We start from the raw sequence: 24861 nt of genomic DNA, 5'->3' as shown, positions 1-24861 counted from the left end.
GATTGGCCGGCTTCCTTGTCAATCCTCACCGCGCAGCCAATCCCCGCGCACGGCCCTGCCCCCGCCGTGCCCATTGGCCGCGCCCCGCGGCGGGCCCCGCCTCCCGCGGCGCAGCGGGGGCGGCCTGGCGGCGGCGGACGCGGCCGGGGCGGACGCGCAGCGGAGCCGGTGAGTGCGGGACCGGCCCGGCGCGGCCCCGCCGCGGGCGCTGACGCGGCCCGACCGCCCTAACGCCGCGGCCCGGCTGCCGAGGCCCGCGCGGCCGCGCGCCTTGCGGCGGCGTCAGGCTCTAGGTGACATTGGCGGGGTCACCCCGGGCCCGCGGGGCTGTGGCGCGGCCCCCGCGTGTCGCGGCCGCCCCGGGGTGCGGGGGAGCGGCGGGATCCGGGGCCGGGCTGGGCTGCGGCAGAGCGGAGCCGGCCTTGGCCGCGGCACCGCGCGGGGGACCCGGCCCGCACTGCCCGGGCTGCGCTCGGTGCCTGCGCTCGGTGCCTGCGCTCGGTGCCTGCGCCGCCGGCCCCCCCGGTTCTGTCCGTGCCTGCGCCGCCGGCCCCCCCGGTTCTGTCCGTGCCTGCGCCGCCGGCCCCCCCGGTTCTATCCGTGCCTGCACCGCCGGCCCCCCCGGTTCTGTCCGTGCCTGCGCTCGGTGCCTGCGCCGCCGGCCCCCCCGGTTCTGTCCGTGCCTGCGCCGCCGGCCCCCCCGGTTCTGTCCGTGCCTGCACCGCCGGCCCCCCCCGGTTCTGTCCGTGCCTGCGCCGCCGGCCCCCCCGGTTCTGTCTGTGCCTGCGCCGCCGGCCCCCCCGGTTCTGTCCGTGCCTTTCCCCTGCCTCCTTCCCTGCTGTTTCCCTGCCTGCTCTCCCTGTTCCCTTCCCATCTTTCCCTGCCTTTCCAGCCCCTGCCTTCCCTGTTTTTCCACCCTTTCCGCGCCCCAGCCTGCCCCTGCTCCCACCTTGCCAGCTGCTCTCGGTGCCCTGACACCCTCCCAGCCTGTCCCTTTCCCTGCCACCCTCCCAGCCTGTCCCCGTGTCCCTTTCCCTGCCACCCTCCCAGCCTGTCCCCCTGTCCCTTTCCCTGCCACCTCCCAGCCTGTCCCCCTGTCCCTTTCCCTGCCACCCTCCCGGCCTGTCCCCGTGTCCCTTTTCCCAGCCTGTCCCCGTGTCCCTTTCCCTGCCCTGCCATCTTCCCAGCTTGTCCCCGTGTCCCTTTCCCTGCCACCTTCCCAGCCTGTCCCCGTGTCCCTGTCCCCGTGTCCCTTTCCCAGCCTGTCCCCGTGTCCCTTTCCCTGCCACCTTCCCAGCCTGTCCCCGTGTCCCTGTCCCCGTGTCCCTTTCCCTGCCTGTCCCCGTGTCCCTGTCCCCGTGTCCCTTTCCCAGCCTGTCCCCGTGTCCCTTGTCCTGCCACCCTCCCAGCCTGTCCCCGTGTCCCTTTCCCTGCCACCTTTCCCTGTCCCTTTCCCAGTCTGTCCCCGTGTCCCTGTCCCCGTGTCCCTTTCCCTGCCCTGTCCCTTTCCCAGCCTGTCCCCGTGTCCCTTTCCCAGCCTGTCCCCGTGTCCCTTTCCCTGTCCCCGTGTCCCTTTCCCAGCCTGTCCCCGTGTCCCTGTCCCCGTGTCCCTTTCCCTGTCCCTGTGTCCCTTTCCCAGCCTGTCCCCGTGTCCCTTTCCCAGCGTGTCCCCGTGTCCCTTTCCCTGTCCCCGTGTCCCTTTCCCAGCGTGTCCCCGTGTCCCTTTCCCTGTCCCCGTGTCCCTTTCCCAGCCTGTCCCCGTGTCCCTTGTCCTGCCACCCTCCCAGCCTGTCCCCGTGTCCCTTTCCCTGTCCCCGTGTCCCTTTCCCAGCCTGTCCCGTGTCCCTGTCCCCGTGTCCCTTCCCTGTCACCCCCTGTCCGTGCTCCTTTCCCTTCCCCATCCAAACGCGCGGCTCCAGACACGAAATGCGATTTTTGTCTGTTTATTTTCAACCGAGGGGATTTCTGTGCTCAGGGACGGATCCCGGGGGACACAGGAGGTGCCGAACGCTGCTCCCTCCTGCCTCTCCCACCTCGGCAGAACCAAAAAAAATCCAAAATTCACGTTGAATTCCCCGTTTTGCCTTCAGAGGCGGGAATGGACGGAGCCTCTTGGAGCTGTAAAGTGCAGAGAGGGATGGGAAATGCTGGAAATGCCCGTGCGGGGTCACTCGGAGCTGTCCCTGCCCCTGTGAGGGTGGAATTGGCTGCTCCAGCCGAGCTCTGGGGGCTGCTGGCCTTAAACCCGGGCTCCCCTCGGGGCTGGACGTGTCAGGGAGGTGTTTCTGTGTGTTAATAGATTTTTTCCCCATTTTTTGGTGTGTGTTAATAGATTTTTTCCCCATTTTTTGGTGTGTGTTAATAGATTTTTCCCCATTTTTTGGTGTATGTTAATAGATTTTTTCCCCATTTTTTGGTGTGTGTTAATAGATTTTTTTCCCCATTTTTTGGTGTGTGTTAATAGATTTTTTCCCCATTTTTTGGTGTGTGTTAATAGATTTTTTCCCCTTTTTTTTGGTGTATGTTAATAGATTTTTCCCCATTTTATGGTGTATGTTAATAGATTTTTTCCCATTTTTTCGTGTGTGTTAATAGATTTTTTCCCCATTTTTTGGTGTATGTTAATAGATTTTTTCCCCTTTTTTTTTGGTGTGTGTTAATAGATTTTTTCCCCATTTTTTGGTGTGTGTTAATAGATTTTTTCCCCATTTTTTGGTGTGCGTTAATAGATTTTTCCCCATTTTTTGGTGTGCGTTAATAGACTTTTTCCCCATTTTTTGGTGTGCGTTAATAGATTTTTTCCCCATTTTTTGGTGTGCGTTAATAGATTTTTTTCCCCATTTTTTGGTGTGTGTTAATAGATTTTTTCCCCATTTTTTGGTGTGTGTTAATAGATTTTTTCCCCATTTTTTGGTGTGTGTTAATAGACTTTTTCCCCTTTTTTTTGGTGTGTGTTAATAGATTTTTTCCCCATTTTTTGGTGTGTGTTAATAGATTTTTTCCCCTTTTTTTTGGTGTGTGTTAATAGATTTTTCCCCATTTTTGGGTGTGTGTTAATAGATTTTTTCCCCATTTTTTGGTGTGTGTTAATAGATTTTTTCCCCATTTTTTGGTGTGTGTTAATAGACTTTTTCCCCTTTTTTTTGGTGTGTGTTAATAGATTTTTTCCCCATTTTTTGGTGTATGTTAATAGATTTTTCCCCTTTTTTTTGGTGTGTGTTAATAGATTTTTTCCCCTTTTTATGGTGTGTGTTAATAGATTTTTCCCCATTTTTTGGTGCGTGTTAATAGATTTTTCCCCATTTTTTGGTGTGTGTTAATAGATTTTTTCCCCTTTTTTTGGTGTGTGTTAATAGATTTTTTCCCCATTTTTTGGTGTGTGATAATGGATTTTTTTCCCCATTTTTTGGTGTGTGTTAATAGATTTTTCCCCATTTTTTGGTGTGCGTTAATAGATTTTTCCCCATTTTTTGGTGTGCGTTAATAGATTTTTCCCCATTTTTTGGTGTGCGTTAATAGATTTTTCCCCATTTTTTGGTGTGCGTTAATAGACTTTTTCCCCATTTTTTGGTGTGTGTTAATAGATTTTTCCCCATTTTTTGGTGTGTGTTAATAGATTTTTCCCCTTTTTTTTGGTGTGTGTTAATAGATTTTTCCCCTTTTTTTTGGTGTGTGTTAATAGATTTTTTCCCCTTTTTTTTGGTGTGTGTTAATAGATTTTTTCCCCATTTTTTGGTGTGTGTTAATAGATTTTTTTCCCCTTTTTTTTGGTGTGTGTTAATAGATTTTTTCCCCATTTTTTGGTGTGTGTTAATGGATTTTTTTCCTTTTTTTAAAGTGTGTTGATGGTATTTTTTCCTTTTTTTTTCCTGTATGTTAATGGATTTTTCCCCCTTTTTTAATGTGTGTTGATGATATTTTTTCCTTTTTTTTTCTGTGTGTTAATGGATTTTTTTTCCTTTTTTTATGGATATCGATGGACTTTTTTTCCTTTTTTTTATGTGTATTGATGTTTTTTATTCCTTTTTTTATGTGTGTTGATGGTGTTTTTTTCCTCCTAGCTGATGATTTGGAAGCTGCTGTCACTTTTGGTTCTCCTGCATCACATTTACTGCTGAGCTGTGTGTGGAACTTTGGCTGCTCCTCCCATGTTTTATTCTTTTTTCTGTGGTTTAAGTGGATTTTTTCAAACATTTTGAAAACTTCCTGAGTTTTCAGCCACTCCACGTTGGAGCAGAGGAGAAAAAAAACACCAGAGGGGAAAGAGAGGCTACAAAAATATTTGATTTAATCACACCAACAACCTGTGGGTGAAGGGATTTCAAAATAATCCAGAAGCACCAGGCAGGGCTGGATTCCATCTCCACAGAGCTCTGGATATTCCAATTATTTTTGTGTCCTTTTGTGAGCCCAAAATGATAATTCAGGACCACAAACTCCGAGGAGAAGGGGCTGTCCTGGGTGTTGGATTTCAGCAGGAATCCTCTCCCTCCGAGGGAATTTGGCAGCCCCGGGAGCTGCAGAATTTTGATTTTTCTTGACTCTTTTGCACAAGCTCTGGGTGGTTTTTGGAGCTTGCATAAAACTCAAACCACAGCCCCGAGCGTGGGATGGGCTTGGTACAGGTCAGACAGGTTTGATGTCAGAAAAATAAAAAAAAAAAACAAGACTCAAGAGTCAGGAATAATTTTTTGGGTTTTTATTTGAGTCGCTTTGTTGCTACTTGGAGGAAAATTTATTTTTCTGACAGGTTTGATGTCAGAAAAAGAAAAAAGCCGCCCTCAGGAGGCAGGAATCATTTTTGGGGGTTTTTTTGAGTCATTTTGTTGCTGTTTGGAGGAAGATTTATTCAATTTTGTCCCTTTTTTTGTGTGTGGAAATTGTAGCAGTTCACCCTGCCTGGGTTTTCCAGGTGATCCAGGAGGATTCCTGAAGGAAATCCCTGGAAAAGGATTCCTGGAGAAGGAAATCCCTGGAAAAGGATTCCTGAAGGAAATCCTGGAAAAGGAAATCCTTGGAAAAGGATTCCTGAAGGAAATCCTGGAAAAGGAAATCCTTGGAAAAGGATTCCTGAAGGAAATCCTGGAAAAGGATTCCTGATGAAGGAAATCCCTGGGAAAGGAAATCCTTGGAAAAGGATTCCTGAAGGAAATCCCTGGGAAAGGATTCCTGAAGGAAATCCCTGGAAAAGGATTCCTGGAGAAGGAAATCCCTGGGAAAGGATTCCTGAAGGAAATCCTGGAAAAGGAAATCCCTGGAAAAGGATTCCTGAAGGAAATCCCTGGGAAAGGAAATCCCTGGAAAAGGAAATCCCTGGAAAAGGATTCCTGGAGAAGGAAATCCTGGAAAAGGAAATCCCTGGGAAAGGATTCCTGAAGGAAATCCCTGGGAAAGGATTCCTGAAGGAAATCCTGGAAAAGGATTCCTGAAGGAAATCCTGGAAAAGGATTCCTGAAGGAAATCCCTGGGAAAGGATTCCTGAAGGAAATCCTGGAAAAGGAAATCCCTGGAAAAGGATTCCTGAAGGAAATCCCTGGTGAGGGAAATCCCTGGAAAAGGAAATCCTGGAAAAGGATTCAGCCTGGAGTGGAGATAAAGGGGCTTGGGGGAGTTCTTGGCTTTATTGTGCTTTAATTCCATTTTTTTTGACCATTTTTTTTACCATTTTCTCTGACCATTCTGACTATTCGGAATATTTTATTTAAATATTTTCCCTGTCTCAAATATCACATTTAACTATTTCATTCCTAGACCCTTCAGTGATATTCCACCGCCGTTTTTAGGCCGTTTCCTCAGCCAAAGGAACTTGGGGCGCTCGGGAGGGGCTGCAGGGCGCGGCTTTTATTGGGGTTTTCTTGGAAAAGGGAATTTGTTCCTGCCCCGGGAGCTGTGCCCGGCTCAGATAAAGCGGCTGCAGATAAAGGAACGGGCTCTGCTCTGCCTGCCAGGATTCCCTCGCAATAATCGCAATAATCGCGATAATCGCGATAATCAGAATAATCGGAATAATCACAATAATAGGAATAATCGCAATAATCAGAATAATCGGAATAATTGCAATAATCGGAATAATCGCAATAATCGGAATAATCGGAATAGTCACAATAATCGGAATAATCGCAATAATCGGAATAATCGCAATAATCGGAATAATCGCAATAATCACAATAATCGGAATAATCACAATAATCACAATAATCGGAATAGTCACAATAATCGCAATAATCGAAATAATCAGAATAATCACAATAATGGAATAATCACAATAATCGGAATAATCGGAATAATCGCAATAATCGCAATAATCGCAATAATCGCAATAATCGCAATAATCGCAATAATCGCAATAATCGCAATAATCGCAATAATCGCAATAGTTCAGCCCCTTTCAGCATTCCAGCCCTTTTTTCCGTGGTTTTTCCGTGATTTTTCTGTGGGTTTTCCGTGTTTTTTCCGTGTTTTTTCCGTGATTTTTCCCTGATTTTTCCCTGCTTTTCCCCTGCTTTTTCCCTTTTTCCCTGCTTTTCCCCTGCTTCTCCCCTGTTTTTCCCATTTTCCCCGTTTTTCCCATTTTTCCCCTGCTTTTCCCCTGCTTTTCCCCTGCTTTCCCGGGCTGTTTTTGCAATCCCTCCCTTTCACCCTCAGCAGAACAATAAATATTGAATTTAATTGAGCAACTTCCCCCGCCAGGGCAAGGTGTGAAAATTCCTGCAGGGTTTTGTTCCCTCCTAATTTCATTGTGTGCTTTCATTAGTGCTGTTAATGACATCATCAAAGCTTTTTAAAAAATGGATTTTAACTAAATTAAATTTAATCATGGCTTCATCCACGCCTGTGTCAGTGAACTGAGTGTGGGATTTGCCTGTTGCAATTCCCAATTATTGAATTAAAAACTCCTTTAAGCTTCCCTCTCTGTCTTTTCTCTCCTCAGAATAAATTCCTCCTGTTTATTTTATTTTTTTGAATACACCGAATTTTATTTTTTTGAATACACTGAATTTTATTTTTTTGAATACATTGAATTTTATTTTTTTGAATACATTGAATTTTATTTTTTTGAATACATTGAATGTTATTTTTTTGAATACACCGAATTTTTTTTTAATACATTGAATTTTATTTTTTTGAATACACTGAATTTTATTTTTTTGAATACATTGAATTTTATTTTTTTGAATACACCGAATTTTATTTTTTTGAATACATTGAATTTTATTTTTTTTGAATACACCGAATTTTATTTTTTTGAATACATTGAATTTTATTTTTTTGAACACATTGAATTTTATTTTTTTGAATACATTGAATTTTATTTTTTTTGAATACATTGAATTTTATTTTTTTGAATACACCGAATTTTATTTTTTTGAATACATTGAATTTTATTTTTTTGAATACATTGAATTTTATTTTTTTAAATACACCGAATTTTATTTTTTTGAATACACCGAATTTTATTTTTTTGAATACACCGAATTTTATTTTTTTGAATACATTGAATTTTATTTTTTTGAATACACTGAATTTTATTTTTTTGAATACATTGAATTTTATTTTTTTGAATACATTGAATTTTTTTTTTTTGAATACACTGAATTTTATTTTTTTGAATACACTGAATTTTATTTTTTGAATACATTGAATTTTATTTTTTTGAATACATTGAATTTTATTTTTTTGAATACACTGATTTTTTTTTTGAATACATTGAATTTTATTGTTTTGAATACATTGAATTTTATTTTTTTGAATACATTGAATTTTATTTTTTTGAATACACCGAATTTTGCAGGCACTGAGGCTCAGTTTTGCCATTTTGTGCTCCTCCAAACTTTTTTCTTTTCCTCATTCCTGCTGGGGTTTTCTGGGGAAAAAGCAAATATTTCTCAGCAAACAGGGGCTGTTTGCTTTGCACTTCATCTGTCCCTGCTGGGGACAGGAGAATGAGAATCCTGCGAGCTCCCAGAGCTTTGGGACAGCTCAAAATTCACATTTATTTAGGAATCACGGTGTTTTTGAGGTGGGAAAAGATCTTTAGGATCAAATTTGAGTCCCCAAATGCGGAGCTGTGAAATCCTTTTGGGGATGGGGACTCCACCACTGCTCTGCCAAACTTTTCCAGCAGGAAAATTTCCCAAAAATCCAATTTGAACCTGCCCTGGCCCCAGCCTGGCTCCAGCCCCGTTCCTGGAATGCTTCAGATTGGGAAAAAACCTTTAAAATTCCCAAATTCCTCCTTTTTTTCCCCATATTTCAGCTCTCCTCTTCCTGCGGTTGGGATTTGCTGTTGCTCTGCCCTGGGGAAATACAGAAAATGGGAATTTCAGGCAGGTTGTGGAGCTAAACTTTTCCATAAAATTTAAATTTGGATTTATGGAATTGCTGGATAATCCCCAAGCATTCAGCACCGGTTTAAATCCTTTTAATTTTGCTTCATTTTTAATTATCCCTGGCCCAATTTGGTTTTATTTCTTCATTGGGATGTTGCTCTTTGAAACTCATTGGCCCTTCTGCTGAGCAATTAATAATTTTAGGATAATTTCAGATATTCCAAAGAGGGAGCTTCCCTAATTTCCCAATTTGGGGAATAATCTTTGATCCCTGGCTGAGTTCCATTCTGGATCTGAGTGTGAATTCTTTGTATTTTCAATAAATGCTCCTGAATTTTGGTGTAAAAACACAGAATCTGTTACTCATCAACCCTTAACCCCTCCAAAATTCTCCTTTTCCAGTGATTTTTCCCTCTTTTTTCCTCAGGGCTCTGCAGCAGTTCAGGCTCCAGATGTGTGGCAGGGACTTGTGTAACTCCTATAAAAATAACCCGGCAGTGGGTTAGGAAAAAAACACATTTAATCCCCACTTTGGGGTTGGTTTTTTATTTTTATTTTTTTTTCCTGGCTTTGTAAACACAAGGAATGACTGTGTGGGGAGAGATCCAAAATACAGGGATTTAACAAAAATATCCAGCTGCTCCACGTGGCTTTTGCTGCGTTACTTAATAAGTGAGTCAGGTTGATGTAGATACAAAATAATGGTTGGTTTTTAATAGCCAGGCACTGAAAATTGACACCAAAACTTTAAATTCAGACTAAATCTTAAGATAATTTTTATTTTCTGTGGTTCCAATGTGAATTATTGGTCACAACAACCCCCTGAGCTCAGAATCCAGCCCGAGTCCAAAATAAAATGCAGCTCTGAGGCCAGCAAAAGGGAGTAAAAATAATAAATAAATGCTATTTTTGCATTTGAGGGCAGATTTGATGTGTAAAATTGAGCATATAAACAGGTGTTTGTAGGCTCGGGGCAGTGGGCACTAAAAATAAAAAAGGAATGTGTCTAAACAGAATAAAAGGGAATCTTGTGGAGTTAATGAATCTCATCTTTATGCAAAAAAAAAAAAAAACAACATCAATTTGGCCAAATTCCTTTCAGGCCTCTCTTTCTCAATCATTATATTTAAAAAGAAAATTACATTTTACATTCCCGAGCCCTTTAGCACAATTTCTATTTTATTTTTTCAGGGGGGGAGGAAGGAGGGTTATTTTTGGCAGGGATAAATCTGATATTGTGACCTACATTCCTTTATTGCAGGCAGGGCAGGGAGAACATCTCCACCTGTGATTTCCTTCACGCTTTGGCCCAAAGAAAAGGAAATTTTACAATGCAGTTTTTCCAGGCCTGTCAGATAAGGAGCAATGAGAAGGGAAGGAAATGACTGCGGGTCATTAGAGATAATTAGAACTAATTAGAAGTTATTAACTGTGTTCTTCAAGTGCAAAATAATTATGGATTATTTTTTGCTCTTGGTGCTGGTGGAGTTTTTGTTGGCTTGGCCTGAGGTGAGGGAGTTTTTCTGGCGGTGCTGTTTGGGTCGTGTCAGGGGTTATATCCCATTAAAATCTGGAATTATCCCTCCCTGAATTTCCAAAACAGCCTCAGGAATTGGGAATTGGAATTGGGAATTGGAATTGGAAATTGGGATTGGGAATTGGAATTGGAAATTGGGATTGGAAATTGGGATTGGAAATTGGAATTGGAAATTGGAATTGGGATTGGAAATTGGGATTGGAAATTGGAATTGGAAATTGGGATTGGAAATTGGAATTGGGATTGGAAATTGGAATTGGAAATTGGGATTGGAAATTGGGATTGGAAATTGGAATTGGAAATTGGAAATTGGAATTGGAAATTGGCCTGAGGGGGCTGACAAAATAAAATGGAGGGAGGCAATTCCCAAATCTGGAGTTATCCCTCCCTGAATTTCCAAAACACCCTCAGGAATTGGGAATTGGAAATTGGAAATTGAAATTGGAATTGGAAATTGGCCTGAGGGGGACGGCAAAATAAAATGGAGGGAGGCAATTCCCAAGGGCCTGGAGTGCCGGGAAAAGGGGGAACAGCTTCAGATTGGAAAAGGGGAATATGAGTGGGGCTTTGGGAAGGAATTTTTGGCTGTGTGAAGGAATTTTGGTGCTGAGGGAATTCCCAGAGGAGCCTGGAAGGGCCCAAGGCCGGCCTGGAGCAGCATGAGGTGGTGGAAGGTGTGGGGTGGGATGAGATGATCCCGAAATTCCTTCCCAACCCAAAGCATCTTTAATTTTGGGATTTTTAAGGGTCTCCAGGTGTGTTTTTGGAGCGAGGCTCCTTCATCCCAACTCGGTCACACCCGAGTTCAGCCAGGACTGAGCCGTGTCTGCTTTGTGTTTAAAATGTGCTGCCAGCCCGGCCTGGGAAATGAGGGCTGGCATTAATTTATGAGGGGAAAAAAACCAGGTCAGCAAGTGTGAAAGGTGCTGACAAGCATAAAGTACCTGAGGTTGTTAAAAAGAGGGGGAAAAGAGGCTGGAAATGGTGTTTAATTTGGTTTTTTTCCCACATGGGTGAAATGTTGTGCCTGAGGTTTCGCAGGCTTTGGAGGGAGGGAACTGCTGTGGGTAAGAAGTGCCTGAATTCAGGAATTCTCATTTCCTAATGAAACATTCCTTGGAAGGTTTAACCTGTTGGAGCAGCTTTGTGGCTCAGAAAAGTGATTTTTGTCCTTGCAGAGCAGCTCCAGAGCCACCTCAAGCTTTTCACAGCAGCAATTCCAGTCCTGAATATTCCAGGCTGAAATAAAAGGCAGAAATATCAGAAAGTCAAAGCTGAAAAAGCAAATTACTCCATTTAAACAGAATTATTTCTTCATCCACACTCTGCAGCCAAGGTCAGGATGACCTTTCCTCTTGCAGGGCAGGTTTGGGACACCTCAGAGCAGGAAAAAACCTGTGCAAGCCGCCCTGGGAGGAAAGGGAGTCCTGAAAGCACCAGATCAAATCTCAGAAGGGCTTTTGTGGCACGTGTGAGGCACTGGATCCCTCTCTTCCCAAAAATAACCTCCACTTGCTCATGGCTGGCCTCAGGGACTCATTCCTGGGACTATTTTTTCCCCCTTTTCCAAAGGGTTTTAAATTTCCACCTTCCTTGTCTAGTATCTGAGGAGCCACCAGAATCCTCACAGGGAGAGGGCAGGATCTGCTCCTTTCCCCTGGAAATTGTGGATATTTTGGTGTTTTATCACAGCTGTGGGGTGAGAAGGGGGGGTATGAATGGCACAGTTTTTATCTGGCACCAAAGCACCCCCCTTAAAAATCCATTTATACCTTTAAAGGGAGGAAATGGCAGCATAATCCTGGAATTGCCCTTTTTTTCTGGGAATTGAATTTTCCTATTGAGAATGGCCCTGGGGGTGGGTCACTCCCCCTGCCCCTGTTTTATCCCAGGGGTTTTTCCCACTTTTGACGTTTTTCCTTTGGTTTTTGGGTTCCCTTTAGGAGCTGTAGCTCTCCTGCCCCCGTGGGAGCGTGCCTGGTATGGGTAATGGTGTGAGAGAATGTCCAGTGGAATTCCAGAGGGATGTGGAGCCCGTCACAGCCCGAATTCCAGCAGAGGTGAGAGCAGGGGCTGGGCTGGGAATTCTGCCCTGGGCAGCTCAAATCCCACCTGGAATTCTGCATCCAGCCCTGGCTCCCTGCACAGAAGGATGTGGAGGTGTTGGAGCGAGGCCACCAGGATGGTCACAGCTCTGCTGTGGGGAAAAGCTGGGAAAATTGGGATTGTCCAGCCTGGAAAAGCTCCAGGGTCACCTGATTGGGACTTTGCAGAGCCTGAAGGAGCCACAAGAAACGTGCAGAGAAAGTTTGGATAAGGGATGGAGGGACAGGACACAGGGAATGGCTCCAAACTGGGAATGGGGAATCTGGGTGGGATTTTGGGCAGGAATTCCTGGCTGTGAGGGTGAGAGGGACTGGGATGGAATTCCCAGAGCAGCTGTGGCTGCCCCTGGATCCCTGGAAGTGCCCAAGGCAGGAAAAGTGAAGCTCCAGAGCCTGAAAGCTCCAGGAGAGCTGCAGAGGGATTTGGGATGAGGGATGGAATTCCAGGACACAGGGAATGGCTCCAAACTGGGAATGGGGAATTTGGGGGGGATATTGGGAAAGAATTCCTGGCTGTGAGGGTGAGAGGGACTGGGATGGAATTCCCAGAGCAGCTGTGGATCTCTGGAAGTGCCCAAGGCAGGAAAAGCAAAGCTCCAGAGAAACCTTTGAGCTGTTTCCAGAGCCTGAAAGCTCCAGGAGAGCTGGAGAGAGAATTGGGATGAGGGATGGGGGGACAGGACACAGGGAATGGCTCCAAGCTGGGAAAGGGGAATCTGGGTGGGATTTTGGGCAGGAATTCCTGGCTGGAATGGGCTGGAATTCCCAGAGCAGCCGTGGCTGCCCCTGGATCCCTGGCAGCGCCCATGGCCGGGCTGGAGCAGCCTGGCATGGAAGATGTCCCTGCCCATGGAATGGGATGAATTTCTAGATCCTTCCAAGCCCAGCCAGGCTGGGATTTGATCTCCCCCAAGCCACAGCGTTTGTGCAATCCATGGAATGCGTCCCCTGTGAGGGGATCCAGACATTCCCATCCCTTTGGGAAGGGGTTGGGACAATTCCCAGCCCTGGGGGACGTGGCAGAACTGCAGCAGGGCCACCAATCCAGGATTTCCCTGCCCTGGGCTGGTTGGAATCCCTGGACAAAGGAGGTGATGCCGAACCTTGCTCTGGTTTATCCCAGCCCCAGGGGCTGAAGTTCACCTTTGCTTCACCAGGCACAGCTTGGGAGGGGGAATTGAGCTGATCCAGGGGTTTTTTGGGTCATAAACATTAACTTTGGGGTTGGGAAAGGGCCTGGAAATGAGGAAAATGTTAACTCCTCTCCTCCACAAAGTGTCAGAAGTTCACACGTCAAGCCTGGGCTTGTTCTCGCTCCAGAACCTCCCCGGGGTTGGATTTCCTGGCATTTTTGTTACTCTCTGTGGGAGAAAAATGCTGATTTTGTAAATCTGAGCTGTGGCAGGAATGCCAAGAGCAAAATCCCTCTCATTCCACCCATCAGAGGGGGGAAAACTGCCTGGATTTATCCTCAGGAGCTTGGGAATGATGTGGGAATAGGGCTTGAGTGCTTCTCTTCCAGAAACTTCCCTTCTGTCCGTGCCTAAATCGTGGGGAGGGAAAAGAAAGAGAAATAACAGAGAGAGAACAGCACATGCAAGAGGAATTCTTGGAATTTTTTGCCTCACTATGCAACCAGGAATTCACTGTGCTGGAAATCTAGTGAAACATTGTGACCCAAATCCTGGCCCTGGGGTGAATGCTGCAGAAAAGGTGAATTATTATTCCTTGTGGCATTGATTTTTTATTTTTCCCACTATCCAATGCTTTTTTTATTTTTTCCCCAGGATAACCAGGAGAAGAAGAAAGTGCTGAACTCGCTGATGTCCGGGGCACTGGCTGGGGCTGTGGCTAAAACTGCAGTGGCTCCTCTGGACAGGACAAAAATCATGTTCCAGGGTGAGTCCCATGGGCTTTTCCCAAATTTTTTTTGGGAAAAAGCTCTTTCAGTTTCCCACCTGCTCCTCCAGCTCCTTTTCCAGGAGATGTGGAGACTCTGGGAAGAGGGAATTGGGCTGGGGGAGTTCGTGCTGAAGGCTGGATGCCCAAATTGTGCCAACTCTCCCCAAACTGGGAGGCAGAAGGAGCTGGAGCTGCTGCATCCCTGGATTTGTGTCCTCTGCCCCCCCTGGATTGTACCAGAGAACGAAATTCCTCTGAGTGGAGCAGAGAATTTCCGTGTGTTTAGCAGGATTTGGGGATTTTGGGATCTGTTGCTGTGCAATTCCTCTAATTATCCCAGAGGGAACAGCACAGGCCTTTAATTCAGTGGGCATTTGGGAAAGGCAAGAATTTGAAATCTGGTGACGTCCCAGATGAACTGGATTGGGCTCACTCTAATCCCTGGCTGACATTTAATTTAGAATTGATTTTTACTCACATGATTTTTGTTCTGGGCAGAACAGGAAGCTGTGGGATTGCTGGAATATGGATCAGGGAAAAAAAACCCTGAATTTTGGGGTTTTCCCACCAAAAAGACACACCCAGGTTGATTTTAGGGTGGAAATATCAGGGATGAGAGGGAAGGGATGAGACAGAGCTGGGCTGAGGCAGCAGCTGATCCAGGGAATCACCTGGAATTTGGACAGGCCACATTCCTAAAAATCCCAGTGGCCGAAAGGATGGGATTAAAATGTTCCAATTGGAGAAGTTTTGTGGGATCTGGTGGGGTTTTTTAGGTCCTTGCTGCCTTAAGGGGTTTTATTCCCTGTCTGTGAGGAAGGAAAAAATCTTGGGATCATCAAAGTGATGAATTAAAAACTGAGGAATGGGACTTGGGATAAAGTGTTCATGGCAGAGGGGTGGAAATGGATGAGTTTTCCCAGCCCAAACCATCCCAAAATTCAATAAATTTCCCTTTTTAAAAGAGCAAAAACCACCTTGGTAACCATCACTGTTTATCGAGACAGTTTTATTCCTTAAAAAAAAAATTTAAAAAATCAAAATAAAAGCGTGGAATTGCACAGAGGAGCAGCAGTGGGGAGAAAAATGGATTTGCATGGAATTGTTGGATACACTCCAGAGGCTCCCAAAGTCTCAGATGAGCGAGGAAGGAGCTGCAGCAGCCCCTTAATTGGAGCCACGTTTCATTAAAGCTTTCCAGCCAGGGTTTGTTCCCTTCTCCTTTGGCAGAGCTGCCAAACAAATCCTGCTTCCCAAACCCTGCCTGGTGGATTCCACGGATAAGGAGGTGCTGTCACTTTGGATGGATGCAAAGAGGGAAAAAAAAAATAAAAATATCAGGGAGTTGATTTGAGTTGTGCTGGGATGGAGCTGCTCTTGCGTGGAGCTTCGCTCTCTCCTCGCTGGATTCTGGAATTAGGCTGGGATCTGGGCGTGGAAATGCTCTGAAAAACAAGTGAACAGTGCAGTTTTGATGTGTTTTTCCCTTTAATTAATTGTTTTTATTTATTCATTTATTCCGCGCAAACTGAATTTTCCTAACAGGCAGTGCAGGGTGAAAAAATGGACTTTTGTGCTAAATTATGGGAGCATTTAGGAGACAAAGAATCTCTATTTCCTCTTGCAATCGTTCTTTTCCTTCTATTTTTATCCCTTCAGCCAAAACACCTATTTATTTATCCCTTATTTAAGGATTCATGGATCAAATATTAATTTTTATGTCTTGCAAGCCCTAATTTTTTTTTTATTTTTTACTTTTAGTGTCTTCAAAGCGATTTTCTGCCAAGGTAAGGTGATGTCTGTCTGCTTTTGTCCTGAAGTGTTTGATTAATCTTTTGTTGGCCTTTATTTCACTTTTTTGGGGGTGTATCAGCAGCATTCTGTGAAAACAGAGAGGGAAAGACTGGGAGTGGTGTTGTTAATTATAGGATTAATTAGCACAGTGATTGCTGGGGGGATTCAAGCTCCAGGTTGTACCTGTGACATGACAATAAATGTGACATCACTCGGGGATTTGGGTTTGGGGACATTTCCTGGTGATTTGGGGACCTTTTCTGTTGATTTGGGGACCTTTTCTTGTGTTCATAGAACCTTTTTGAGTGATTTGAGGACCTTTTAGTGATTTAGGATTTCTGGTAGTCATTTTGGAACCATTCCTTGTGTGTTTTGGGGACCTTTCCTTGTGATTTCGGGGCTGGAGAATAAAGCAGAGATTTATTGAAAGGCCTTTAGGGCACACCTTGGGCAGGGCAGGGTTTGACCAGGGCTGCACCCAAGGTAGAATAAAAATGGGCACAGAATGGGCACAAAATGGTCACGGAATGGGCACAAAATGGTCACAGAATGGGCACAAAATGGTCACAGAATGGTCACGGAATGGACACAAAAATGGTCACGGAATGGGCACAAAATGGTCACAGAATGGTCACAACATGATCACAAAATGGTCACAAAAATGGACCCAAAATTGTCACAACATGGACAAAGAATGGTCACCAAATGAATGACAGGTCACGAGGCCTCACACTTTTATAACTTTTGCTCCATTTGCATTTTTGGGTTGAATTGTCCAATTCCAGCTCCAGGTTGTGAGGTCCCATCCTTCTTGTTCCTCCCTCCAGCCCCCCTTGTTTGTGCTTTTGGGCTGGAAGTTGTTTGTGATTTTGGGCTGGAAGTTGTTTGTGCTTTTGTGCTGGAAGTTGTTTGTGCTTTTGGGCTGGAAGTTGTTTGTGCTTTTGAGCTGAAACTTGTCCTTGGTGTGCAGCAGGAAAGGATTTGTTTTGTGTCCCTGCTGTGTGCAGAGCTGAGTGACGCTGACTGTGAGCTCAGAGCTGCACCCTGGGCAGCACAGAGCCTGGAATACAGGGAAGATAAAATTAAGGATTAATTAAGATGTGGGCTCACCTGCTTGCCCAGCATTCCCGTTATCCCTTTAGCCTTGCTCTTTCCCCTCAGGAAGCTCACAGGCTGCTTTGTCCCCTCAGGAAGCGTACAGGCTCATCTATCACACCTACCTCAACGAGGGCTTCTGGAGCCTCTGGAGAGGGAATTCCGCCACCATGGTGAGGGTGATCCCCTACGCCGCCATCCAGTTCTGCGCCCACGAGGAGTACAAGCAGATCCTGGGGAATTACTACGGATTCCAGGGAAAGTAAGAGGCGGCGGGGCTGGGGCTGCCGGGATCCTCGGGGCCTGCAGGGTGCAGCAGAGGCCGGAGGGTGGGGGCTCCAAAATGGAGGTTTTGGCCTGGAAGCTCTGAGGGGACAGCCCTGAGGGGGAAACTGTGAGGGGAAGGTCCAAGATGGAAGTTCTGAGGGGAAAGCTTTGACCTGGAAGCTCTGAGAGGGCAGCCCTGAGGTGGAGGTTCTGAGGGGAAAGCTCGGAGGAGAAGCTCCAAGATGGAAGTTCTGAGGGGGAAGCTTTGACCTGGAAGTTCTGAGGGGACAGCCCTGAGGGGGAAACTGTGAGGGGAAGCTCCAAATGGAAGCTTTGATGTGGATGCTCTGAGGGGAAAGCTCTGAGGGGAAGCTCCAAATGGAAGCTGTGAGGGGAAAGCTCCAAGATGGAAGCTCTGAGGGGGAAGCTCCAAGATGGAAGCTCTGAGGGGAAAGCTCTGAGGGGAAGCTCCAAATGGAAGCTGTGAGGGGAAAGCTCCAAGATGGAAGCTCTGAGGGGGAAGCTCCAAGATGGAAGCTCTGAGGGGGAAGCTCCAAGATGGAAGCTTTGACGTGGAAGCTCTGAGGGGACAGCCCTGAGGTGAAGGTTCTGAGGGGGAGGCTGTGAGGGGGAAGCTCCAAGATGGAGGCTCTGAGGAGAAGCTCCAAATGGAAGCTGTGAGGGAGAAGCTTTGACGTGGAAGCTCTGAGGGGAAAACTCTGAGGAGAAGCTCCAAATGGAAGCTGTGAGGGGAAGGTCCAAGATGGAAGCTCTGAGGGGAGAGCTTTGACCTGGAAGCTCTGAGAGGGCAGCCCGGAGGTGGAGGTTCTGAGGGGAAAGCTCTGAGGAGAAGCTCCAAGATGGAAGTTCTGAGGGGGAAGCTTTGACCTGGAAGCTCTGAGGGGGCAGCTCTGAGGTGAAGGTTCTGAGGGGGAAGCTGTGAGGGGAAGCTCCAAGATGGAACCTGTGAGGGGGAAGCTTTGACCTGGAAGTTCTGAGGGGACAGCCCTGAGGGGGAAGCTGTGAGGGGAAGCTCCAAGATGGAAGCTCTGAGGAGAAGCTCCACATGGAAGCTGTGAGGGGGAAGCTCTAAGATGGAAGTTCTGAGGGGAAAGCTTTGACCTGGAAGCTCTGAGGGGGCAGCCCTGACGTGGAGGTTCTGAGGGGGAAACTGTGAGGAGAAGCTCCAAGATGGAAGCTCTGAGGGAGAAGCTCCAAAATGGAAGGTGTGAGGGGAAAGTCCAAGATGGAAGCTTTGGGGGAAAGCTCTGAGGGGAAAGCTCTGAGGAGAAGCTCCAAATGGAAGCTGTGAGGGGGAAGCTCCAAGATGGAAACTCTGAGGGGGAAACTGTGAGGGGAAACCTCTGAGGGGGAAGTTCCAAGGGAGAAGGTGTGAGGTGAAAGCTTTGGGGCAGAGGAAGCTGTGAGAGGGAAGCTCCAAGGTGGAAGCTGTGAGGAGGATGCTCCAAGGTGGAACCTTTGAGGGGGAAGCTCCAAAGGATTGGGTTTGAGGTGCTGAGGGAAAGGCACATTCTGTGAGGACACAGCCCTGCCATGTCCAGGCGTGAGCAAGAAATGGCCTGGATGTAAAACGAGCAATTTCCAGCACTGGGAATGGGTAGGCAAAACAAAGAGCAGGGAGAAGCAGCAGGCTCCAGCCCAGCCCTGAGCCTCTTCTCCCCGTGGATTTCCCCCTGGGGAATGGCAGGGAATGCCCAGCAGGCATTCAGGTGCAGCTGCTGATTAAGGAATAACTCTTCCAGGAATTCCTGCTTTTCCCAGCTTGGAGGGGGACGAGGAAGGGAAAGGACAGGGGGACATGAACACTGCTGGAATTCCTCCCTCTGGATCAGGGCAGGAGCAGGATAATCGGCTTCTCCATTGGAGAAAAGAAATGGGGGGCTGAGGGAAGGGAAAGCAGAGCTGAGCCTCTTCCAGCAGCCCCCAAAAATGACACAGAATTCGTGGCCATCACCTCCAGAGCCTCCCAAAAACCTCAGGGATCTTTAATTCCCAGGGAAATCAGGGAATGTTGAGCTCCTGGGGTTAAATCCCAGTCCCAGTCTGCCCCATCCCAGCCATTCCCACAGCCAGGTGGGATTTGCAGCCGCAGGTGACGTTTGGTCTCTTGTCTCACCTCACCCCAGGGCACTGACGCCTTTCCCTCGCTTCATTGCCGGCTCCCTGGCTGGCACCACGGCTGCCATGGTCACCTATCCCCTGGACATGGTCCGTGCCCGCATGGCTGTCACACCCAAGGAGATGTAAGCGCCTCACGCATAACTTTTGGGGGGTTTTTAGGCTTTATTGCCATTTTTGGGGGGGCATTTCGTGCTGGGATCCCTTGGTGGAACAAAGCCCCAGGGTCTGAGCAGCGATTCCATTCCCAGAGGCGTGGATGTGGGAGGAGATGGATGCAGGAAGACCCCAGAGACAGCACAGCTAAGGCTGTGGGAGGGCTGAAATCCCCTCTGATGAGCTGGGAGCCCAATTAATTACCGATCAATCATCAGGGGAGCCCTGCTGGGAACACCCTGAGCAGCTCAGGTGTGCTCTCCCCGTGTCCCCACGGCAGGTACAGCAGCATTGTCCACGTCTTCATCCGGATATCCCGGGAGGAGGGGCTGAAAACCTTGTACAGGGGCTTCACTCCCACCATCCTGGGCGTCATCCCCTACGCCGGCCTCAGCTTCTTCACCTACGAGACGCTGAAGAAAGTCCACGCAGGTAACTCGGGGGGGCTTTGGGGAGGCTCCAGGGGGTTGGATGGAGGGGTCTGAGGGCTCTGGGAGCTGCAGGAAGGCTGGGACTGTCCTGGGGAGGGGAAAAAAGTGGGATTTCTGGGTGGAGAGTGTGCTTAGTTGGGAGCAGAACCTCGGGAGAACAACCTGGGGAGCAAAACCTTGGGAGCAAAACTCGAGAAAGAAAACCTGGGGTAAACAAGACCTGGGGAGCAAAACCTTGGGAGCAAAACTCAGGGAAGAAAACCTGGGAGAAAACAAGACGTGGGGGGCAAACAAGATGTGGGGGGCAAACAAAACCTGGGGCAAACAAGAGCTGGGGAAAACAAAACCTGGGGAGCAAAACCTTGGGAGCAAAACCAGGGGTAGAAAACCTGGGGAAAACAAGACCTGAGGAGCAAAACCTGGGGAGCAAAACCTGGGGAGCAAAACTCGGGGAAGAAAACCTGGGGAACCAAAACTTGGGGAAAACAAGACCTGGGGAGCAAAACCTTGGGAGTTCAACATGGGAAACAAAACCTGGGGGGCAAACAAGACGTGGGGAAAACAAAACCTGGGAAACAAAACCTCAGGAGTGCAACCTGGGAAACAAAACCTTGGGAGCAAAACTCAGGGAAGAAAACCTGGGGAAAACAAAACCTTGGGAGCGCGACCTGGGGAACAAAATCTGGGGAGCAAAACTCGGGGAAGAAAACCTGGGGAACCAAAACTTGGGGAAAACAAGACCTGGGGAGCAAAACCTTGGGAAACAAAACCTCGGGAGTTCAACCTGGGGAATGAAACCTCGGGAGTTCAACCTGGGGAACGAAAACTCGGGGGTGCAACCTGGGGAACAAAACCTCGGGAGTTCAACCTGGGGAACGAAACCTTGGGAGCGCGATCTGGGGAACGAGACCTCGGGAGTTCAACATGGGGAACAAAACCTCGGGAGTTCAACCTGGGGAAATGAAACCTCAGGAGGGCGACCTGGGGAACGAAACCTCGGGAGTGCAACCTGGGGAACAAAACCTCGGGAGGGCGATCTGGGGAATGAAACCTCGGGAGTGCAACCTGGGGAATGAAAAATCGGGAGTTCAACCTGGGGAATGAAACCTCGGGGGTGCAACCTGGGGAACGAAACCTCGGGAGCGCAACCTGGGGAACAAAACCTCGGGAGTGCAACCTGGGGAATGAAACCTCGGGAGCGCGACCTGGGGAATGAAACCTCGGGAGTGCAACCTGGGGAATGAAACCTCGGGAGTTCAACCTGGGGAACGAAACCTCGGGAGTGCAACCTGGGGAACGAAACCTCGGGAGTTCAACCTGGGGAACGAAACCTCGGGAGTTCAACCTGGGGAATGAAACCTCGGGAGTTCAATCTGGGGAACGAAACCTCGGGAGCGCGATCTGGGGAACAAAACCTCGGGAGCGCGACCTGGGGAGCGAATCACGGCGAGCGCGACCTCAGGATCAAACCCTGCTGCCCTGCACCCCCCGAGCCTGAATTGCACATAAATCCCCCAGATTCCCCGTGTTCTCCCCGCAGAGCACAGCGGCAGGGCGCAGCCCTCGCCCCCGGAGCGCCTGCTGTTCGGGGCGTGCGCCGGCCTCATCGGCCAGTCGGCCTCGTACCCGCTGGACGTGGTGCGGCGCCGCATGCAGACGGCCGGCGTGCTGGGCCACACCTACAGCTCCATCCTGCGCACCATGAGGGACATCGTGCGCGAGGAGGGACTGGTCCGGGGGCTCTACAAAGGGCTCAGCATGAACTGGGTGAAGGGCCCCATCGCCGTGGGCATCAGCTTCACCACCTTCGACCTGACGCAGATCCTGCTCCGCAAGCTGCAGCACGGCCCTCAGGGCGCGCAGAGGTAGTGGCTCCCCGGCCCGGCGTGTAGAGAAAGAGCAATTAATTCTTCCCTGGCTTCCTCCAGCTGAGAACTAACTCGCCCATTTGTTGGGTTTGGTTTGGTTTTTTTCTTCCTGTTGTTCCTGGATTTTTTTTTTCCCTTCATTTTGGATTTGGAAGCCTAACCGCTCCCTAAGTGAAAAATTCCCAGAGCTGAGTGCTCCAAAGCAGCTGCCTCACCCTTCTGATGGCCTCTGCCCCAGGAGTGGAGCCTCCCCACCCTACCTGTGCTGCTCCTGGCTCCTCACCTGGCTCCCCAGGGCAGGTGGAAGCGGTGCACGATGGAAGAGGGGGCTGGGATGAACCCCTGGATGTGGGAAGTGGCAGTCCTGTAGCTCCCTGCAGCCTGCCAAGTGCAATACCCCAGCGTGGTCCGTAGGGAATTCCAGATTCCTCTGGGCTGTGGAAGCAGGGCAGGCCCAGGACACTACGCCTGCTCCCAAAGCTGAATGTGTTTGTTCTCTGGCTGGGAATTTTGCCCTTTCCCCGTGAATTTTCCTTGGTTTTGGGCTGAGCTGCATCGCTGTCCCTCGTTTGTGGTGTCCCCTCTGAGATTACCAAAGACTGCAGGCAGCAGAGGAGGGGAGTTCTGAGCCCTTTATAAATGAAATTTCCCTCTGTGCGTTGCCGGTGTCGCCGAGCAAAGGCTGTGCCAGGATTCCCAGACCGGATCCACTCCAGCTGCGTCGGTGTTTTCCTCCTGTGCTGCCCTGCCCTGGAGAAAGGCAGCGTTTTCCAGGCAGGAGCTGTCCCACCCTTCAAAAACCCCGTTTGATTTATTCAGTGTTAACTCTGCACCGTGTGAGAACAAACCCTGCTGCAGCCTGGCCTTCGTTCCCTTGGGTTTGGGGCTGTCCCTGGAGCCCAGCCCAGCTCCTGGATGTCCTGCTTGTCCTTTTTGGTACTTCTGCTCATTAATTCACCCCTCAGCTGTGTTATCCCCAAAATTCCTCTTGGGATTTCATCACCACAGCATCAACCCTGCAGTGCCAATCCCTCCCAGCTGGGATTCACCAACCAACGGCCCAGAACCTCTCAGAGTTCCTCTTGCAGAGGTTTTGAGGGAATGGAGATTCTCTTTGAGGGAAATTTAACAGATTCTCTGTTAAAAACAGAGGTCAGAGCAGCCCTCAGCCTCCTCTGATGAGCAGATGACACAAACCAAGGTGGGAAAATCCCTTTCCACAGAGTCCATAATGTAAGGGATAAAAAAAAACCCCAAGATTTATTTTAAACCCTGTCCTTTTCCTGTGTTTTAGCTGTCCCAGGCAGATGGGATGGAAGGAATTGCACGAGGGGGGCAGGAGCAGCCTTCTCCTTTCTTGTTTTGTCTTTGCACTTCTGTGGAGCGTGAACCTGCTCCTGATGCCAAATATTTCCTTAGGGATCAGGGGATGTGGGGGTGGCACTGGATCATTCCCAGGGCTGGGATGGGACTGGCATTTAACCCCAGGAGCTCAACATTCCCTGATTTCCCTGGGAATTAAAGATCCCTGGGGTTTTTGGGAGGCTCTGGAGGTGATGGCCACGAATTCTGTGTCATTTTTGGGGGGCTGCTGGAAGAGGCTCAGCTCTGCTTTCCCTTCCCTCAGCCCCCCCATTTCTTTTCTCCAATGGAGAAGCCAATTATCCTGCTCCTGCCCTGATCCAGAGGGAGGAATTCCAGCAGTGTTCATGTCCCCCTGTCCTGTCCCTTCCTCGTCCCCCTCCAAGCTGGGAAAAGCAGGAATTCCTGGAAGAATTATTCCTTAATCAGCAGCTGCACCTGATGTGAATCCAGTGGAATTCCAGGCAGTTTTCCCACAAATTTTGCAGGCTGGGTGTTGGTCCGGGGGCAGATCTTTGAATTCAGCCTGTGATGGTTTTGGTGCTTCTGTTTCTCAGAGTGTGCTGCTGCTTTGGGTTGGTTTAAAAAGCCTTTTTTTCCCTTTTTTTTTTTTTGATTTGGAAACAGAGCGTTCCCTTCCCTTCTCTTCTTCCCTGCATGGATTTAGACATTTTCCAGATCTTTTTCCTGAGGTGTGCTGGCCAGGAAGAGCTCTGAGAAAAGAAACAAAACAGGAGTTTTCCCCCTTTTTTTTTTCCTTTCCTGCAGTTCCCTCATTTCTCACTTTATTCCTCTCAAATTTGATTTCCCACTCACCTCCCTCACTCATCCTTAAAGCATCACCACCAATTTCATCCTTTTTTGGTTTTATTTTCCTCTCCCTCCTGCTTCTTCCTGCACTTTGAGCCCCGCACTGGCACTTCGAGAAAACCAGGTCCAAAAAAACGCACCCAGAACGTCAAAATTGCGGCTTTTTACCCTTTTTTCAACCAGCCCAGCCACGTTTTCCCCTCCCAGCCTGGATGCTGCAGGAATTTCAGGCACCACGGGGTGGTTTTGGGGAAGATTCCTGAGCTCCTGGTTTGGCATTTTCACTTTATACCTTGGAGGGGCTGATTTTTTTTTTCCCCTCCTTTTTTTCCCCTCATTTTTTTCCCCTCCTTTTTTTTTTTTTCTCATTTTTTTTCCCCTCCTTTTTTTTCCCCTCTTTTTTTCTCCTCCCCTTTTCCTTCCCCTTTTCCTTCCCCTTTTCCTTCCCCTTTTCCTTCCCCTTTTCCTTCCCCTTTTCCTTCCCCTTTTTCCCCTTTTTCCCCTTTTTCCCCCTTTTTCCCCTTTTTCCCCCTTTTTCCCCCTTTTTCCCCTTTTTCCCCCTTTTTCCCCTTTTTCCCCCTTTTTCCCCCCTTTTTTCCCCTTTTTTCCCCCTTTTCCCCCTTTTTTCCCCCTTTTTCCCCCTTTTTTCCCCTTTTTCCCCCCTTTTTCCCCCCCTTTTTTCCCCCCTTTTTTCCCCTTTTTCCCCCCTTTTTCCCCCCTTTTTCCCCCCTTTTTCCCCCCTTTTTCCCCCCTTTTTTCCCCCCTTTTTTCCCCCCTTTTTTCCCCTTTTTTCCCCCTTTTTTCCCCCTTTTTCCCCATTTCCCCCCAAAACCACCACGAGCTGCAGGGTGTCCCAGCACCGCTCACTGCCTGTGTGGTCTATGCATCTCTTAATTAGCACAAACACTGTTAATTGCCTTTTTCCCGTGTCCTCACCATCGGTGTGTGCGCGTGTCTCGATTCTGACGGCTTTTCTTGGATCTGGAGTTCTATTTTATTGCAGTGAAGACACTTTGTTATATAATGTTTATATATTTGAAGATTTGTGCCAAGAGAGGATGTATA

The 24861-nt window shown here is 48.2% G+C and overlaps 1 protein-coding gene across 2 annotated transcripts; it reads left to right on the top strand.

Annotated features, from left to right (window-relative positions):
• The first annotated feature begins 60 nt into the window (after positions 1–60).
• SLC25A42 (solute carrier family 25 member 42) lies at positions 61–24287 on the top strand. 2 transcript variants are annotated; one of them, XM_063403534.1, is made up of 8 exons: positions 61–168; positions 11811–11927; positions 13760–13871; positions 15636–15661; positions 16859–17025; positions 19178–19294; positions 19606–19757; positions 21297–24286. In XM_063403534.1, the coding sequence occupies exons 2-8, from the start codon at positions 11850–11852 to the stop codon at positions 21623–21625; spliced, it is 981 nt and encodes a 326-aa protein (XP_063259604.1). In that variant the 5' UTR covers positions 61–168; positions 11811–11849; the 3' UTR covers positions 21626–24286. The 2 variants fall into 2 exon arrangements, with proteins under 2 accessions (XP_063259604.1, XP_063259605.1); XM_063403535.1 differs by lacking the exon at positions 61–168 and having other exon boundaries at positions 11832–11927; positions 21297–24287.
• The last annotated feature ends 574 nt before the right edge of the window (positions 24288–24861 follow it).

Source organism: Prinia subflava, chromosome 8, assembly GCF_021018805.1.
Source record: "Prinia subflava isolate CZ2003 ecotype Zambia chromosome 8, Cam_Psub_1.2, whole genome shotgun sequence".
NCBI classification, from domain to species: domain Eukaryota; kingdom Metazoa; phylum Chordata; class Aves; order Passeriformes; family Cisticolidae; genus Prinia; species Prinia subflava.
The sequence above is the reverse complement of the archived record's forward strand: the minus strand, read 5'-3'. Positions and strand labels throughout refer to the sequence as shown.